The sequence below is a fragment of the Gobius niger genome (genome assembly GCF_951799975.1).
Source record: "Gobius niger genome assembly, chromosome: 15".
NCBI classification, from domain to species: Eukaryota; Metazoa; Chordata; class Actinopteri; order Gobiiformes; family Gobiidae; genus Gobius; species Gobius niger.
The window spans coordinates 7,090,830-7,109,206 of record NC_136866.1 but is presented as its reverse complement, the minus strand read 5'-3'; the positions used below and the strand labels follow the sequence as shown (position 1 = coordinate 7,109,206).

General features: G+C 40.3%; 3 protein-coding genes across 3 annotated transcripts in view; 2 read left to right on the top strand and 1 right to left on the bottom strand.

Moving 5' to 3' along the window:
* The window catches only part of nbas (NBAS subunit of NRZ tethering complex), a 189,008-nt gene extending 185,543 nt beyond the window's left edge, over nt 1-3,465 (bottom strand). Inside the window, exons 1-6 of the mRNA XM_079571869.1 lie at nt 3,323-3,465; nt 2,923-2,974; nt 2,622-2,658; nt 1,964-2,041; nt 1,713-1,760; nt 942-985 (exon numbers count right to left, since the gene is read on the bottom strand). Coding sequence (XP_079427995.1) covers nt 942-985; nt 1,713-1,760; nt 1,964-2,041; nt 2,622-2,658; nt 2,923-2,974; nt 3,323-3,457 — 394 coding nt within the window. The 5' untranslated portion in view covers nt 3,458-3,465. The remainder of the gene's footprint in view (nt 1-941; nt 986-1,712; nt 1,761-1,963; nt 2,042-2,621; nt 2,659-2,922; nt 2,975-3,322) is intronic.
* A 209-nt stretch (nt 3,466-3,674) lies between these two features.
* Nucleotides 3,675-8,450, top strand: ddx1 (DEAD (Asp-Glu-Ala-Asp) box helicase 1). Its single transcript, XM_079571658.1, has 26 exons — nt 3,675-3,742; nt 3,864-3,915; nt 4,081-4,144; nt 4,220-4,249; nt 4,336-4,432; nt 4,593-4,640; nt 4,710-4,793; nt 4,875-4,958; nt 5,032-5,108; nt 5,197-5,269; nt 5,360-5,436; nt 5,511-5,625; nt 5,719-5,857; nt 5,969-6,029; nt 6,123-6,221; nt 6,301-6,390; nt 6,463-6,651; nt 6,736-6,787; nt 6,939-7,085; nt 7,197-7,288; nt 7,357-7,429; nt 7,507-7,579; nt 7,666-7,708; nt 7,783-7,878; nt 7,948-8,068; nt 8,181-8,450. Exons 1-26 carry the CDS (start codon nt 3,727-3,729, stop codon nt 8,309-8,311), a joined length of 2,223 nt encoding a protein of 740 aa, XP_079427784.1. The 5' UTR covers nt 3,675-3,726; the 3' UTR covers nt 8,312-8,450.
* A 1,337-nt stretch (nt 8,451-9,787) lies between these two features.
* The window catches only part of itsn2a (intersectin 2a), a 32,263-nt gene continuing 23,673 nt past the window's right edge, over nt 9,788-18,377 (top strand). The window contains exons 1-2 of the mRNA XM_079572551.1: nt 9,788-9,929; nt 15,978-16,044. Coding sequence (XP_079428677.1) covers nt 16,038-16,044 — 7 coding nt within the window. The 5' untranslated portion in view covers nt 9,788-9,929; nt 15,978-16,037. The remainder of the gene's footprint in view (nt 9,930-15,977; nt 16,045-18,377) is intronic.

Sequence of the window (18,377 nt, the reverse complement as noted above, 5' to 3'; positions counted from 1 at the left end):
TATAGAGCGGAAAAAATACAGTACAAAAGCAGCCAAAAGGAGATTGAAACATCAGAACATCAGAAGAAAAGGTAGAATAATTACATTTTTGAACCCAAAAAAAAATGACATTTAAATACTTTTTTTATTTAGTCACAAAGTGTTTCCACAGATACTGTAGAAAAAGGACAGAATTACACTAAATTGACAGTATTTTTTTTTTTTATGCTAGATGCTTGCACGATTTATAATCTAGTTTTATATATACATTCAAGTTTGAACAAGGTCATTCAAGGTTATGTAAACTGCATCTGTACGAATGCACTTAAAGAGACTAGATGCAAGTTGGTCATTTTATGCTCACTACTGCCATCTCAGGTCTTATGCGTAACTGCAGTCTCTATATTAAGCTTGTGCATGACGCCACTTCGGGCCCGAAGTAACAACTTTTTGAGTGACAGTGCAGGATTTTAGAGGCATATTATTATTATTTTTTTACATTTTTAAACCCAGTATAGTCCCTTAAGTACAAAATATGTTTTTTTCCTAAAACTCTCAACTTCTTCTGAGAACTCACACTTGACTGTAAAGTAGTAAATTCAGCTAGTTATTCAGAGGTTGGCAGAGGCAAGCCCCTATGCCCTCACAGCACGAAGGTCCAGGCAGGGCTTGATTCCTTGAACATCAGTCAACAAAGATCCTGACTCAAGCTACAACCCCAGGGGCAACACTGTGGGTCGTCCACTGCTCCTCACACTGGTTGAAGGATCAAATACAGAGACCAAATGTGAACACAATAAATTCTACAAATACAATGTAACTACTACACTATATAAAACACAATGTTATGGCAATGTTCCAATGCCTTGAACCTCAACACACTTCTTGTGGTCTGTGGCCCAGGAGGGAGATCCAGAATGAGTGTAACTGTAGTGACAGATAAAAGGGGAGAGGTTACTTACCCTGGCACTTGCCGATGACAGAGCCAAAGTCATCCCTCACAGACCTGTCGAGGACACACAGTGAGTGATGGTGAACAGCAGCGGCCTTATTGGAGCCGGTACAGAGAAGGCTCTTACATCCACTGACAATGTGCCAAAGCGGCCAATGTATCAGGCAGCCTTGGTAGTAGGCCGTGCTTAGACAGTCACTTAACAGATCTCGGAGGAAAAGGCCTTGAGCTGTCGAAACACCCACTCGCTTTAGCTAATACTACGAAGGCAGCTCCAAAGCCCTCATCTATTAAACAACACTGATGCAAAAAGAACAGCGACACCCCTCAATATTAATGTGAGGCAAAACCAGAGCAAATTCTAACACAACGGTGTAAATTAGAAAAGCTACCAAGGGCCTTTCGGTTCACAGCATGGGGGTTTACAATAAAAGAATTTCAATTAATAAGAAATAGGTTTTCTGAAATAAGGCCATGAGTAGTTAACCTGTTAAGAGCTGAGTTATGATAGTATCAAGTTAATTTTCATTGATTTTCATTTCCAATTTGCTCAGTTAAAGCGTCACACTGTGGCTATAGTGCACATGCTGCTATATTTGTTCAGCGAAAAGGGAAATGGAATTTGTCTGTGAAAGTAATTCCCACAATATTCATATTTCAGGAACAAAAGTTGCTAATTCTATTTGCCCAATAGGTTGTTGTGAAGTACAAGCCAAGGCTGTGGTTATTGAAGGCATTGTTGTAGAATGGCGCTTACACAAGGTTAGAGTTCACTAATTACCTTATTTCTACACACTGGTCCTGCACCACCGCCAGCAGCTTGCCATTACTGTAGAGAAATAGAAATTGGTTGTAAAAAGAAAATGTGTCAGGGATGAACAATAATTCAGCAGTGAGCAAAAGAGAATGGGGAGACTGGCAATAAAGGCGTGACACATTTCAAAGGTTGTTAAGTGGGAATGAAAGAAGGAAAACCAATTTAAGTTGAGAGATTAAATGAAGGTCCCATTTAAAAATACCCAACTCGCTCACCTTGATAAAACCAGCTGCCAACTGATCTGCTTGTTTGACAAGCGGACAAGTCCAGGAGGTAAAAAAGAGCTGGTGGGGCTGTAATTCACATAAACAAGGTTAATTCATTACATTTAACATTTTGTTTAGCAAGCTACTCATGTTATGCATGCATAACAAGGTCCACCTTCTAAGCTAACCCTTCTGATATCTAAATCTGTGAGGCTTGCAGACTAGCAAGTGGAAAATTTTGTGAATATTTTACAAGGTCTGCACATCGCCTGCTGAGAGGATAAGCAGGCATCATAGGTATTACACGCCGGTCTGCAGGTCACATCCAACATACACTAGGATTTCATCAAAGCAGTGAAAAGTAAAGTAAATTAACTCATAAATGCTTTACTGAATTTGCATCACATGCAGCATTAAGTCTCGTACCTAAAATAGAAGAAAATGTTAAAGAAAAACCTAATTGTTTTTGTATGCATAATATTTGTTATTTTAAGTAAATAATTTAAATGAGCTCATAGTTTGGAATCATCGTTCAGCAGATGATAGTGTTATGGTATTTGTTTTGTTAACCAACATAACCATAAGTGCGTGTCTTGTATAACTAAATATAAATGCATTCAAATAGTCATAACAAGTTTCAAAATATCAGAAATAACGCATGGCTTACCTGTACCACAAATAGTGTAGAATCAACCGAAATGGTCCTGCAAAAATATTTGCCATTTGTAAGTATTGATTTGAAAGAGCTTCTTTTTATTTATTTTTTTATGTAACAAGGTCAAAAAAGTGTTGTGTGAGTGAAAATATATCCAAATGAAGTAAATAATGAGATAAATGCAACAAAAAGAAGTGTCTTTAAAAGCAAACAGTGGGTTACAAGAGAGCACGTTTTGGGTTGAGGTATGAAGCAAATATGGTGTGAAGGTGCCCCCTTTAGGCATGTTTTGGTCATCGGAGTGAAGACGTACCTGTCACAGCTTTTGCAATAATGGAACCGCTGTGTTCCCTGTTGCCTCGTTGCTGCAAATTAGAAATAATCACATGAGCACTAACTTGGTCAGTCCGAAAGTGATCTGATTATAATGTCAAGCAGGCTATTAGATTTCAAGTTAAAGGTGATGCTAATGCTACATTATAATAGCACATTGACCAGAGATCACAACAATACTTCATTCTCAATAATTACAGCAAATAAGAAGACATTTTAGCTTTCAAACAGTGAGGTGGCGCTACATGGCCAACTGCACTTGACCCCATTCAACACAAACTAATGCTAGAAAACTTTCAGCGGTTACATTCTCTATCATTTCTTTGGCAGAAGCCTGAATCAAGAAGCTAAATGTTAAGCTAAACAACTACTGAACTTACCTGTGTGTCCGTTTCTGGAGGCCATTCTGTAATAACAAGCAAATCGTATAAAATGTTCTCCTCTTCGCTTTCAACCAAACTATCTTCAGCCATAGTGCCAGCTGTCAAATGTCTACGGTAGGGAGCGAGGGACATGCCAAATACGTAAACACATGCAATATATGTGCACAATTACAGTAACAAATGTGGTACATTCTATACACATTTTCTAAGTATGGTCCATGTGTTGTTAATAGCACACAAAGTCTCTGGATTTTATTGATAAGAGGGACATATATTGAATAAAAAAATATGTTGATGGAACCAATCAGTTTGTATCACTGTATCTGTCCGTGAGGTAAATTTAGCGACACCGAGCCGCTGCACACGTCACTTCCGGTTGACTTGCACTTGTGTCAGGAATCATGGCAGCGTTTACGGGTAGGTTTTCTAGCATTTTTGTGGTATTTGTGCGCTTTGATTTTAGTCTTATACTAGTGGGAGACTTAATTTAAAGCTGCAGTTGTGAAACTAAGCTTGAAACGTGTCATTTGTTCAACAGAAATGGGAGTTATGGCTGAAATCGCTCAGGCCGTGGAGGAGATGGACTGGCTGTAAGTGATTTATAAATAAAAAACTTTAATTGGTTGCAAGTATATACCATTTGCCTGAAAATATTTAATCTCAAGAGTCAAATGCCTAAAACTATGGTATTATGATAGTTGTACATTAAAGTGGTAGCCATTGTTTGCATTCTTAATTCTCTCATTTGTTCATAGACTACCTACTGACATTCAGGCAGAATCCATTCCTCTTATTCTTGGTGGAGGAGACGTGCTGATGGTACAAAATTATGAATAATTGACTTGCCAAAGGATTCATAACAACTAAACAAATTTATATTATACTATGTTTTAGGCAGCAGAAACTGGTAGTGGCAAAACAGGGGTAAGTGCACATAGTATTCTGTTAAAAGTAATACAATTTATTGAAATTACTTTATCTTAATTGGTTTGACATCATGTATTTTGTAGGCCTTTAGTATCCCTGTTATCCAGATCGTGTATGAGACCATGGTGGATCAGCAGGAGGGAAAGAAAGGGCGAGCCGCCATTAAAACAGGAGGAGCAAGTAAGAGCATATTAATGAATATTGGCAACTTTGACACTACATCCAGTGCTAAATTTGTGCTTAAAATGTTGACTGAAAAAGATTATATTAAATGTGCAATTGATTGTTTAGTTATAGATTTGTCCTTCATTGCCTTTTTTGTCTCTCTCTCGCTCTTTAGTCTTCAATAACTGGCAGATGAATCCTTACGACCGTAGCCCCGCCTTTGGTAAGTTACACTGATGCTGGTGTTTTTTCTCCCTCTGTGTCGCTCATGTCCTTGTTTCCTTTTTATCAGCTATTGGACCAGATGGACTTTGCTGCCAGAGTAGGGAGTTTAAAGAATGGCATGGCTGTCGCTCCACTAAGGGCGTTAATAAAGGTCTGTGCTGCAGATGAGAAATCAATAAAAATTACACAAAGCTGTTTTTGATAATGCTTAATGTTCTCTTCTTGCTTCCAGGGAAGTACTACTATGAGGTCTCTTGTCACGATCAAGGACTATGTCGCATTGGTTGGTCCACTGGTCAGGCAGCCCTGGACTTGGGTGTGTTCCTTTACTCTTCATACCTGCATTTCTGTTACATATATCTATTAACTTATTGCATCTTTGTTGCTAGGGACCGACAAGTTTGGATTTGGATTTGGTGGCACTGGAAAAAAGTCTAACAATAAGCAGTTCGACAGCTATGGGGAGGTGAATAATGCTCATAATGTAAACTACATAATCTGGGAAGTGTATGTACATTAACACAGTTTTTTGTTTTTTTGTTTCTTTCATTCAGGAATTCACAATGCATGACACTATCGGGTGCTACTTAGATCTGGAAAATAACCAGATTTCCTTTTCCAAAAATGGTGCGTGTTCTATAACAGTATTACAGTTTAATACATTATTATTTTTTACTCTGTTATGACTAATAAATGTTTTTTTCCCCCTCAACACAGGCAATGACCTGGGTACTGCATTTGAAATTCCTCAAAATCTAAAGAATCAAGCCTTTTTTGCCTCTTGCGTTCTCAAGGTGCTTGCAGAAAACAAAATGTAGGTAATAAGTAAATAAAGGAGTTCATATTACCCATTGTTTTTGGGTTTCAGAATGCAGAGCTTAAGTTCAACTTCGGAGGAGAGGACTTCAAGCATACACCCAAGAGTGGGTTTGTTGCCTTCGACCAAGCACCAGATGGTCATGCAGTCAGATCTACGCAAACAGGTTTGTTATTTATGCATTGCACTAGTATACTGTGAAAATCTAGTACTGTGTGGGAAAAAAATCTACCTTTTTCAAATGTATCTGTCTGTTTAGGAAGTGCAAAAGTGACCAATGTCAGTGCGTCATCCAATTCAGCAAAAGCTTTAATCATTGAACCTTCCAAGGAATTGGCAGAGCAAACTCTCAACAATGTCAAACAATTCAAGAAATTTGTGGACAACCCCAAACTCCGGTAACTATCCTCGATGCAGCTGACAAAGCTACAGATGATCCTCTTTTGGATATTACTGTAGTACATGATGGTGCTAGTAGCCACTATCATAATCATCACCTGTCTTTACAGAGAATTACTGGTGATTGGTGGTGTGCCTGCTAAGGAACAACTGGCTGTATTAGAGCAAGGGGTGTGTAATAAATAAGTTCTTCTTTTAAATTGGACTAAAACACCTGTTGAGTGTTGACGCAGTTAAAAACATAACCATTTTCTAATTTTCAAGGTTGACATTGTTGTGGGGACACCGGGCAGACTGGATGACCTCATATCCACAGGGAAACTTTCTCTGTCCCAAGTTCGGTTCCTTGTCCTGGATGAATGTGTATGTTTTTTCCCCCCCTCTTTCTTAACATCATTATTTGTTCCCATTTTGTTACTAATGTTATTTGTCTTTGTTTTAGGATGGACTTCTATCTGCAGGTTATACAGACTTCATCAACAGGCTGCATAAACAAATCCCTCAGGTCACATCTGATGGCAAGAGGTTGCAGGTAAAGCTCGTAAATTTCCCACTCTGTCTCATCAAAACATTGTTTGACATCTATGATATTATGTTTATTCAGGTGATCGTGTGCTCAGCCACGTTGCACTCATTTGATGTAAAGAAATTGTCTGAGCGCATCATGCACTTCCCCACTTGGGTCGATCTGAAAGGAGAAGACTCTGTGCCCGAGACTGTCCACCATGTCGTTGTTCCTGTCAATCCCAAAAGTGATCGCCTGTGGGAGCGTCTCGGCAAAAACCACATCCAAGTAATTCTCAAACCTATCATTTAACACTTAGTACAATTCATAGTGTCAGTGATACAGTTACCTCTGTTTTTTTTTTTATTGCAGACTGATGAGGTACATGCCAGAGACAACACCAGACCAGGAGCTAACTCTTCAGGTGAAATTTTACAAATCCTTTTTTATTTTTCCCTATATATATCTTTATATCAAATACATTATAGATATGACTGCAAGATTTTGGTTCAGGTAATAATGTACAAAACCAGTGATTGTCAACTCTATATTAAAAAAATATATTTTTTTTGTAGAAATGTGGTCTGAAGCCATCAAAATCCTAAAGGGCGAGTACGCAGTGAGGGCCATAAAGGAACACAAGATGGACCAGGCAATCGTCTTCTGTCGCACCAAGATCGACTGTGACAACATGGAGCAGTACTTTATTCAGCAGGGAGGAGGTACGATAACATTACTTTTGAAGCAGAACACTTACTTTGTGTTTCGGGCATGACTGTACTTGACACGCAACCGAGCTTCACAAAAACAATTGTGTTAACTGTTGTCTGAAGGTCCGGACAGTAAAAACCACCAGCTTTCCTGTGTCTGTCTTCATGGTGATCGTAAGCCAAATGAACGTAAAAACAACTTGGATCGCTTCAAGGTAAACTTAACTATAATGGTATAGAAAATGTTTTGTATTATATATTAAGGCTTGTATTAATTGATCAGAAAAAAGAAGTGAGACTGCTGATCTGCACAGACGTCGCTGCGAGAGGAATTGATATCCATGGAGTCCCTTATGGTAAAACTACTGCAGTTTCACTTGTATACGCTTTATAAGTTTAGTTTACTTTAATGTTCATTTGGTTTGTTTTCTAGTAATTAATGTGACTCTGCCCGATGAGAAACAAAACTATGTGCATCGTATTGGCCGAGTTGGAAGAGCAGAAAGGTTTGAAATTATAGAAGTTTTGTAATTGACAATGACATGATGTGCTTATGTTTGCTTTTTTCTGATTTCTTTGCATCGACTTTTAGAATGGGTCTTGCCATTTCTCTGGTTGCAATGGAAAAAGAGAAGGCAAGTAGAATTGCAGTAACTTGTTAGGGTCATGTATATGTTCTTGTTTATATTGTTTATCTCCACACATCCAGGTATGGTACCATGTGTGTGCAAACAGAGGCAGAGGATGCTACAACACTAGACTAAAGGAGGACGGCGGCTGCACCATCTGGTACAACGAGAAAGAGGTGAACAGGATAATCACACGGTTTATTCTGTACAATGTATATAGTTGTCTCATTCTTGTAAAATGACAGCTGTTGTCAGACATCGAGGAGCATCTGAAGTGCACCATTACTCAGTGTGAGCCAGACATCAAAGTGCCAGTGGATGAGTTTGATGGAAAGGTTTCCTATGGTCAGCGCAGGGCACTGGGAGGTATGTGTCATCCATGCATTGTAAATATCAGACGGGAGATGAGATTCAGCGGCTTTATTAAGACAGAGCATGGCTAAAAAGTGTTATCTAATTATGGATTGTTGTTGTGCAGGGGGAAATTACAAGGGTCATGTGGATGTCCTTGCTCCAACTGTCCAGGAGTTGGCCAATCTTGAGAGGGAGGCCCAGTCATCATTTCTTCACCTGGGATACTTGCCCAACCAGCTGTTCAGAGCTTTCTAAACTTACAGCAAAAAAACGATGAGCTAAAATGCTGCTGATACAGACATTTTCTCCTATAAAAAAGTGAGAGTCTGTGCTCTCAAACAATATGCATCAAGTAAAAATGTCTTCTTTTATTTTGTGGAGGAAACTCGAATAAGTATTGTATTTAAGTTTACCATTTGAATCAACTTTAAACGTTCGATTGAAAATGTCTTGGTTTGGTGTATTTTCTTCTTTGCATTACACTATTTACTCTATGAACCTGAGATCACACATTTGGCAATATGTCGGCACCTTAAGCAGGAGCTTGAACTTGAATGTCTACGGGGAAAACAGAAAGCTCAAGGAACGACTGACTGGGAGCAAGTTTGGTACAGTGTAGCTGAAAAGTGGACAGTGACAAGTTGACCAGTTTCTACACTGGATTGCCTATTTTCTGAGTCCTCAATTTCAGAGTCTTCCTCTGGCTTGTGACTTTCCTCCAGGACAGCTTGCCAATGTTTTCTTCTCTAAGCCAGGAAGACACAGTGTTATTGGTGCTCATTAAGATAAAACTTAACCTGCATAATTTTGACATTGTCAATAGGTTTAAGGTATCGAAGACGACTGTCTGATGTCTTGGAATTGTTGTATTCCTATTATGGCTGACAAACTGAAATTCCTCATTCACTGGCCTGAGAGGGAAGATGTTCTGCAGACTCTGCCCAGAGTATTCAAGCCGTGGTACAAGAGAGGTCCGTAATTGACTGCACTGAGATATATATTGAGATATATAGATGGCAACTGAAACATCTAAAGGCAAGAGATTTCAACATCAAACATGCATTCAACATGCAAAGGTCTTGGTTGTAAGAAGTATGGAGGAGCTGAATAATTTTGATTGAGGTACCTGACACCTACGAAAATGGCATCCTTTTGCAACTCACTAACAGTGTCAATCATGACAGAGGATTACTTCATAGGATTATGGACAATGAGCACCTTCTTCAACACTATTTCAAATAACTCCAGAATTGTACCCTAGTTTGGGATGCTGTGATCCATGGTCGGCACAGACCATTGCCTGTTTGTCGGTCGTAATACTCCGTTTGGGCTTGGGGTGGTGCTCGTTCCCTTGAAATGACCATCCTTTCTTCTGGACCACCACAAACAATGATGGGACGTGGTTTCACTTAAAATGAATAATTAAAACCACTGAATCTCTGCAGAGTATTTTGGTCCAATGGTTAATTTAAAACATCCAAACACCGAGCATGATGATGTCCTACAGTCCTAGACGAAAAGCAAAAATAGCGCCTCTTGAAAAAGAAATAAAAAAACATCTGCATTAGGCTACTGATATAAATGAGCAGTGTTCATATGTGTAGGCAATGTTGTTAGATAACTTGTCTGCATCTGCAACAAAAAAACAAAAAAAAACAAAAAAGGCTTATTTAGTATTTTATTGTGAATGACCGAAGCGGAAATTGTTCTCGCGGTCTTTGGCATGTGGTTGTCTTGACTACGGTGGAGCGGCGGAGAGACGCCCAGTATCAGCCCCTCAGCTCCGGTGCTACTGTTGCAGATCCGCCCTCGCTCGGAGCCGCTCTGGTTCAGCTGGATGATGTGGATGTACCGCCTGTTTGGACCGCAACAGGTAAACAAACAATATTCTATCTACAGCTCCACTTGGCGAACAATTTATGATGGAGAATACGAACGAAATGTTTTAGACTTCTCCTGCTGCTGTAGATGTTATCGTTTTAATTGGTAAAAGGAAAATGCAGCGGTGATAAATGTACAGCATGGTTGTTATATGTACATGTAGGCTGTTAGATCGGAGTGGACTTGAATCATTCATTTCCTTGCTTTTTGAAAAATGTTTAATGTTCCTTGTCTGTGTTTTGTGTGGGAAAGAAACACCTACAACAACAACAAACAAAAGCTATTTTAACAGAGATTTCGTCCTTGGGAAAATAAAGAACAACAACAAAAAAATCTAATTTCTGGACCTGTATCCTGCCCTTTCTGCAGCATCGTGAAAAGCCTTGCCACTGGCTACTACATTGTTTTGTATTGATATGAGCTATCAGGTGTCTTCTGTTCTGTCTTGGCCTGTGGGTTGAAATCTTGTGGCTATTCGCAATGTGCATCAACTGTAGGTCCAGGTCTAGTGTAAACCTGGCGTTTTATATGGGCATCTTTCTCAAATCTTTGATCACACACGCCTCTTTGTTTATTTTGGGGTCTTCCATGAGTTTGCAAAGCCAATTCATTCACTGCAGCATACTAATTTTAGAAAAGGCTCCTTGCTCTGTGTCTTTCCCTCCACGTGAAAGTGTTCTGCTGCTCTTGGGGAAAACAAGAAGAGGTACCTGCTCTGCTGAAGAGGCAAAGTCCACCTGAACCGCAATTACAGCTGCTCCAATCCCAGACACGTGTGTGTTAAATGTTGCCCGGATCCACCTGCCAAGGGACAACCCCATTGCATAACAGTGAAACATGCTGTCTAGATTTTATTGTGGCTTTTAAAGTGGACAGGCCGTTTTCACGAGAGAGCCACAGTAACAAGAATCTGACTGATTTAGCTGAGAGAAGCTGGCGTTATTCCTAGAGACAGGAATGAGTGCCTTGTGCCAAACGCTAAGGATCTTGAGGTAGCAGGACATGATCACAGTGTTTTAGAAAAGGCTTGGGTAATTCATTACAGGGGCTGACCCACATATGTAGAAAATCCCTATAAAAATGATCCTTCCTGTTGGCTGTGTCCCCATTTCTCCCCCTGCAGAAGATCCGTGCCTGTCCATGCCCTTGTGTGTGCGAAGAAGAAAGCACTATGAAACACACTATGTCCTTTCATCCTGAGGTGCAGCTCTGGGCTTCCTGCGCTGCATCGGCTACAACAGGCTCCTTCTCTGTCCGAGCCGGGGAAGTGTGCGCTCACAGGCACGAGCATTGATAGCCACATCCGAGCTCTCCACGCAGGTGTCAGTCAGCGAGCAGGCCAGTCAAAGCTCCTTTCATTCAAACACACCGCTATACCAAAACTGCAATACATCTTTTTTGCTCAAACAGATGGAAATGTGGGTTTTTTTGAGTCAGGCTGAGTGAAGTGACCTTTACCTGGTGCTCTGACAAACGAATGCAAATAGCAGTGAACTCATTTCAGTGCAATCTTACATTTGTCTTTGGTTTGGTACGAAAGTTTGATGCAGTTCATTCTAGGGATTCTGAATTGGTGGTTCACAGCCAAGTTGTAATGCCTTAATACTAATGCATTACACTTATATAGCACCATACAAGATATCCACAGGGCTTTACATTACATTATTCATTCACTCTGCACACTAGCTGGTGGTAAGTCGCTATTGTAGCCACAGATGCCCTGAGCGGACAGATGGAAATGTGAAAGCCAAGCTGCACCAACACACTCTCTGAACACCATCATTTACTCACTCACATAAGTGCACCCATTCACGCGATGCTGGTGCAGTCCCAACATTCACAACACTTTAAAATGTTTCCATTGTTCAAAGATATACGTGACTTATTTGATTATCCTGGTCCCCCGCTGTGTATCATCTATTCAGGGACTAAAGCTGAGACAATTACACAAAGCGAGATAATGGCGCTTTAAAAAAAAAAAAGTATTTAAGACTTGCAATGCATTCCCAAAACATGAACCAAATTTGTGAGACTTGTGTGTGCGCTCGCATTGCCATCCCGGATGTGTCCTGTTTGGATTCGAAAACAGCTCACAGATATGTATCTTGTGCGTGAAACGTCACACTCCTCGGGGTATAACAGCGTGTACAAGGGCAGAGTCTGTCTTTCTGCTTTGTATTTGCACAAGGGGTTGGAAACTATTCGAGCTAAGTATTATGTAAACAAAAGTACACGTGGATGGGTCACACAACTGGAGAGATCAAAGATTCGGATAACTTTTAAGTAGCAATGTAAAAAAAAAAGCAAGCGTAATAGTGTTTTGAAATGTGGATATTAATTTGTGATTTGATCGCTTTTCTCTGGCCATACTCTACATGTGCTTTATGCTTTAATGATCCCATTAGAAATCAATACATTTTACTTTGATTGTAAACAGTTTGCAATGAGAACGCTGAGGCTCATATGATTTCTGAATTTAATACCAATTCATCACTTACTAACTGAGTATCTTTCCATGTTGCCGAGGCTTTAGAAGATAATGGACTGCTGTATCGTCTGACGCATTGCAACATTGCGAAGCCGTGATGATTGTGTGCTGTTGTATATTTTTCTCCCCATAAAGGCTGGACGTGTCAGTGTCAGTATAGTGTCACTGTTACCATATTGTAATAGGATTCATTATGTTATTGGGAAGATAAACCGACTTGTCTTGTAGGCGAGGCGTTCAACCTCAAGGCAGTAATTCTAGCTTGTTTGCTCCATGACAGCTCTCCTCAAATACTGCTGTCTATTTTCCAAGTCGATTTATGATCTTTTTGAGAAAACTGCTTATCTCTGTTTACGTCTCTCCGTGCCCATATCTCAGTGTATCACGGCACATACATAGAATTGCATGGTTTACTCCGCAGTGAATGCTTCGTTGCCTTTAAGTAACTGACACTGTTGGCATGCACGGGAAAGTGATTTATGCCACAGCAAGCTCGGCCCTCCTCCGGGCACCTAGGGAATTTAGACAACACAAAGGCAATGCCAGTGATGGAGCAATGTTGTAACAAGAGCAGAAAAGCTGGACGGGGTGAAGGAGAAGCGTGCTGGTGTCATGTATGAACAAACTCATGTACCGGCGAGCAACTGGTAAAAGAAAACGGGCTCGCTGAAAATGGGGAAAGACAGGAAGCCACTGAGGGAGGTGACAATAAAAAAAAAGACTGATTTGGGAAAAGCTGAGAGGAGATTGCTTTGACCTGACGCTTGTTGGTGGCTGGACTGACGGGGCAAGGGCAAATAGAAGTGGTAATGCTCAAGGAAGTGGTTTAATAAGAGGCATGGGGGGGGGGGAATGGTTTTAGAAAATGGACTTAGCGTCTTAATCCTGGTTTTGTCCTTGGTGCAGTTTTGGGTTAATGCAGGGCCTGGGTAAGATGGGACTCACACACATGTTTAATTTGCATAGCTTTTTCTTCATTTTGAAACGCCTTCTCATAATGTCTCGTTCCACTTTGGGGCATTTTTCATTTAGGGGGTCTCCAACCTTCTTTCCCCTGTTAGCTTCTTTAGGCAAATAGACAGGGCAGAGAACTCCCTACTTCATTTTGAGGACACTTGTGTAACCGTGGGGCAGAGAGCACCCTTGGTAGTTAGCAAGAAGATATTTCATTACAAAGAAAGGAAATAACTTAGGCGTACTCTTACTATTTTGACCCTATGCTTTTAACTGAGTCATTTGGTGCAGAAAGAGAAAATACATCTATGAAATCGACTTGATACGTTATAGGTTTATAATAGTATATTATAATGCAATGTCTCTGAACTGTTGGGGAAACCCTTGAACTTCTCAACCCCCACCGGAACCGAGCACATTTTCTCCAGTTTGGCTTTACCCAAATCTAAAAGCCTCAAGCAACAATAACACAATAAACAAGTGACAAAAAACGTGACTGAAAAGTGATGAAAAACCACAAAAAAGAACAAAAATAATGATCTGTTTTGTAGGTCTTAGCTTTCAAATGAGGCACTACACTGGCCTATAATCTGTAAACTCTACAGTCGAGAAGCTTCTAGGTTTGGGTAAAGCCGAACTCGAGAAAATGTGCTCAATTAAAGTGGGGGGTAAGAGGTGGCCAGACCGCGTTTGCTCTGCCCAATCCCACCAGACCTTGGAAGCTAAGCAGGGAAGGGCCTGGCAGGACTTGGATGGGAGACCGTTTGGGAAACACCAGGAAGCCTAGCGAATGTAGTGAGTGAGTGACTGAGTGGTGGTGGTCGGAGGGGCCGATGGTGCAGACTGGTTGCCTCGCTTCCGTCAGTCTACCCCAGGGCAGCTGTGGCTACAATAGTAGCTTACCACCACCGAGTATGGAGTGAACGAATAGTGCAATGTAAAGCGTCTTTCAGTGTCCAGAAAAGCGCTATATAAAACCAATGCATTTTTATTATTATTATTATTATTAGGCCTGTCACGATAACAAATTTGAAGTTCGATATTAGGGCAGGAAAGTATTGCGATAAATGATATTATTGACTCTAACGAGACTAGATACCCTCATCTCTCAGGCATAAAAATTAGAGTTTTTGACAGTAAACCTTTGTACCTTTGTCTAAAAGTGCATTATCATATCCTAAAATACCACACAAGCTGCTATAAACATGAAATTTCGTTTATCTGTTATTTATTGAAGTCGATATAGTAATTATCGTGACAGCCTTAGTAAGACTTTAAATATGTTTTTGTTTTCTTCTGCATTTACCCTTTATTACATTATAACATTAATAGGGCAACTCTGATCATTTTGGTTTCGATTGTTAAACAGCGGTCCTTTTCTCGCAGCCAGCTCCATTGATCAAGGCTTTGGGCTGTCACAATGAGGAACGCAAGCTACAAGCTGACACTCTTGACAAAAGCGAAAGACTTCTTCAACGATTCTCTCCCCTCGAGTCGGTGTTCCTCCAGTAAATTTTGACATCACGCCGGGGCCCATTTTCCAATTTAGTCATAATACCTCCCACAGCTTATTTGTCTTGCTGCGCCTCTTGGGACGATGCCAGGAGGATCTCACAGAGGAGTCTCGCCGGGTGCTATGTAGCATTCTGACTGCGCAGTGAAAGCTCCAATAAATCTTTGTTTGTGTAGGGTGTCTTTACACAAGTGCCAGTCCTTGTACATAAAATTGGCTCTGAAATATGTTCGGGAATATTTATAGGAGACTAGAATTTTAACGATGTAAGACGTCAAGCGCTCTGCAGTTCCTAAATCCTATAAGGTGCAAGGTCTTTTTATTCATGCATATCAGGTCTTCCAACTTTCTTTAGCAGACTCGTGTACTTGTCTGACCTTTTTATTTCGGCGCTTTCCTTTCATTCCAGCGCATTTTTTTTTTATTGCAGTGTGAGTTTTTATTCCCTCATCTATCAGCATTATTGAGTGCTCTATGTAAAGAAATTGAATAGTTAACCAGTATTCTCTGACGAGGACCACATGATGACGTTTCTGTGATGTCACCAAATAAGACCGTGGGCATCCTTTGTTTCATCATTTCAGAACTGGGGACATTTTATAAACAATATCCATTCTGAATACATTACATCAATACATCAACATTTTCCTATACTCCTCATGCACCTATGTGATAAGTCCGTCCCTGTTTTGGACTCACATTTTCTCCTTGTGTGGCCAAGTCTCACTTTCTGTCGTATCATTTATTGAAGTTATTTTAAAACTTTAGCGCCGTGTGGTTTTCTGTTGACAATGACAAATGGCGCCTATTCCTCTGATGTTGTTGTACCATCTTCGCATTGCCAGTTCATCTCTGTATTCCTCCCTCGCTGTTCGCCTTTTCACAGCGCCTCCCTCACATTGTTAACTGGACCGTGCATTTATTTATTTATTTCGCGGTGTCTCTGTGCACACTTGAGCCCTTTTTTTTTCTCCCGTTTCCTCTTCACTCATGCACACTCCATTCTCTCTCTCTCTCTTTCTCTCTCTCTCTCTCTACAGCTCTAGCTCATCTCTCCCTCACTCTCTCCTGTTTTCTCTTTGCAGATGTCTTAAAGCTAACCGGCTAAAGAGGAGGACTCCCCTCTCTTCTGCCCACCTGCAGCCATGAATGGTAAGAACGCCGTGCAGTCTCGCTGTCAATACCAATGTCTCTGGCTCATCTGTTTTTGTGATGTGTGGGCAATTTGGGACTGGAAAACAAGGCTACAAAATCCCTCTGACTGAATAAATGGATTGGGCAGAAAAGGGGCAACCAGAGAGTCAGTATTGACCAATAGAGGGCTTTACTCTGAGGAGCAGACATCTTTGTACTGTGTGTCATTCATTCATGTAAGTGTGGTGGTTGTGGTAATAATTCATACAAATAAAGCTACATTACATAATAGTTCTCTACGTAAAGGGAACTGATTATGTGTTTTTTTTATCGGTGAGAAAAGGACTCGCCTCTTCTCAGACCTTACTTTTTCCAAATCAGAATCAGAATAGTTTTATTGCCATTGTTTGAGAACAGGTTCACAAACTCAGTTCAATTGTTCAACATACAACTCAGATAAAAATGAACTATAAAAACTTAAAAACTATACGGCTACAAGGGCATACTTGTAACTTTGTTAGGAGAGGGACTTCACCAGCTCATGTCAATGGAGATGTTTGTTTTGACTAGGGCTGTCACGATGATGACTATATCGACCCATCGTTCAATGAATAACAGATAACTGATACATTATTGGGCTCGACATGTATTGTCTTTACATTTATTAGCATTCCCCCTATTCTACTTTGTTAAACTTTGATTTGTAACTAAGGCAAACTAAGGAGTTACATTAGATTGAATGTTTATGGCAGCTTGTGTGTTATTTTAGGGTATGATTATGCACTTTTAGAACAAAGGTTTACTGTGATGCCTGAGAGTTTTGCAGTATCTAGTATCGTTAGAGTCAATAATATCGTTTATCGCGATAATTTCCTGCCTCATTATATCGATCTTCAAATTTGTTATCGTGACAGGCCTAGATTTAACAGCAGTCTGCAGTTTGTGGCAGCTAGTAACTTAACATTAGGTTTAAATATTTAAAGTTCTCTTCCAAATGTTTTTTTTTGTACGGCACTCAGTGTAAAAGAAATGAATGAAGTAGGACTGTTAGTGTCTGACCATTAAGAGATTGTCTTGTATTGCTAACATGCTTGTTTATTTTGAGTTTAGTTCATGTTGTCACATAGCAAACTATACCCGGGGATACTTATAGGTGTTGCTGGTTGTATGTTGCATGAAAACATCAAGACAATCCATAATAAATCTTGCAAATGTAGTGTATGAATGTGTGCAGCAAGTGTCTCTAATCATTATGCAAATTGCATGCAACAACCCCACTGTGTGTTAACAGTTTTCTATAGGGGACACTTCTAATTATGCTTCTTTGTCCTTTCTGAAAAATGCGCTTGTTGTTTCAGAGCTTTGATTATAAAACGGCATTTCAGCTCCTGTTTGGACACACCTCAGAGAAAGTGTCTTAGTTCAGGAAGCTGGAAGCAGCACATTGTCATCAGGGTTAATTTTACTCAATCTCAGGCTTTATATGAACACATTTCAGGAAAACAACATCTGTCGTAACGCCGATTAACAATACCATGACAACATACGGAGAGGAGAGTCATTATGTTGATGACAGTAATAAACGGCACTGCTGCGGCAGATGCGTGGTAGAAATGCAGCCATACAGACACCTGAACCAAGCTTCCCGGTGATCATTTTTATGACGCAGAGTATAAAGTTTTGGGCAAATGTGTTGCTTTTCTGACTTTGTGTTTTCTGTACCTCCTATGAGAAATGATAATGTCCAGAATAGTACTGAATCTTGGCAACAAACAAATATATGAGCACACCGTCTCACCAATTTTTCTAGAAAATTTGAAATGGCCCACTTCTTCTCCAATGCTGGTGCTGTTGCTTCCAAACCACCGTGTCAACTTGCAGGCTGTGAATACCATGCATGGGCCATACTAGCTCCCCCGTCCCAGCGGTGCTGTGCTAAATATCGCCTCCCTTCTCCCTTGTTCTTACTCACAATAGCTTCTAAATGAGGCCTGTCGATGCCGGGACAATGTGGAGGATATACTCACATCTCCGAGCGCGATTAATTACTCTATGGTTTTTAAGGCGACATTCTGCTGACAATGCAAAGTAGGTCAGGGACTTCAACTGTATGCGAGCTGCTGCTAACGCCGGGCTTTGCGGAGAGAAAATGCTTATACCTGAACAGGTGTATGGAGATTCAGGCCGTAGTGTGTTATAGTATCTACTGTATGTAGTTTAGCAACAACTTTAGGAGAGATATTTTGAGTTAAAGCATTAATGTGGTAAACAATATGCTGTACCCATCCATACTTGTTACTGTTTTATTCCTTTTACGCGTAGAAGCACATAGATGGAACTTTTGTAATGCA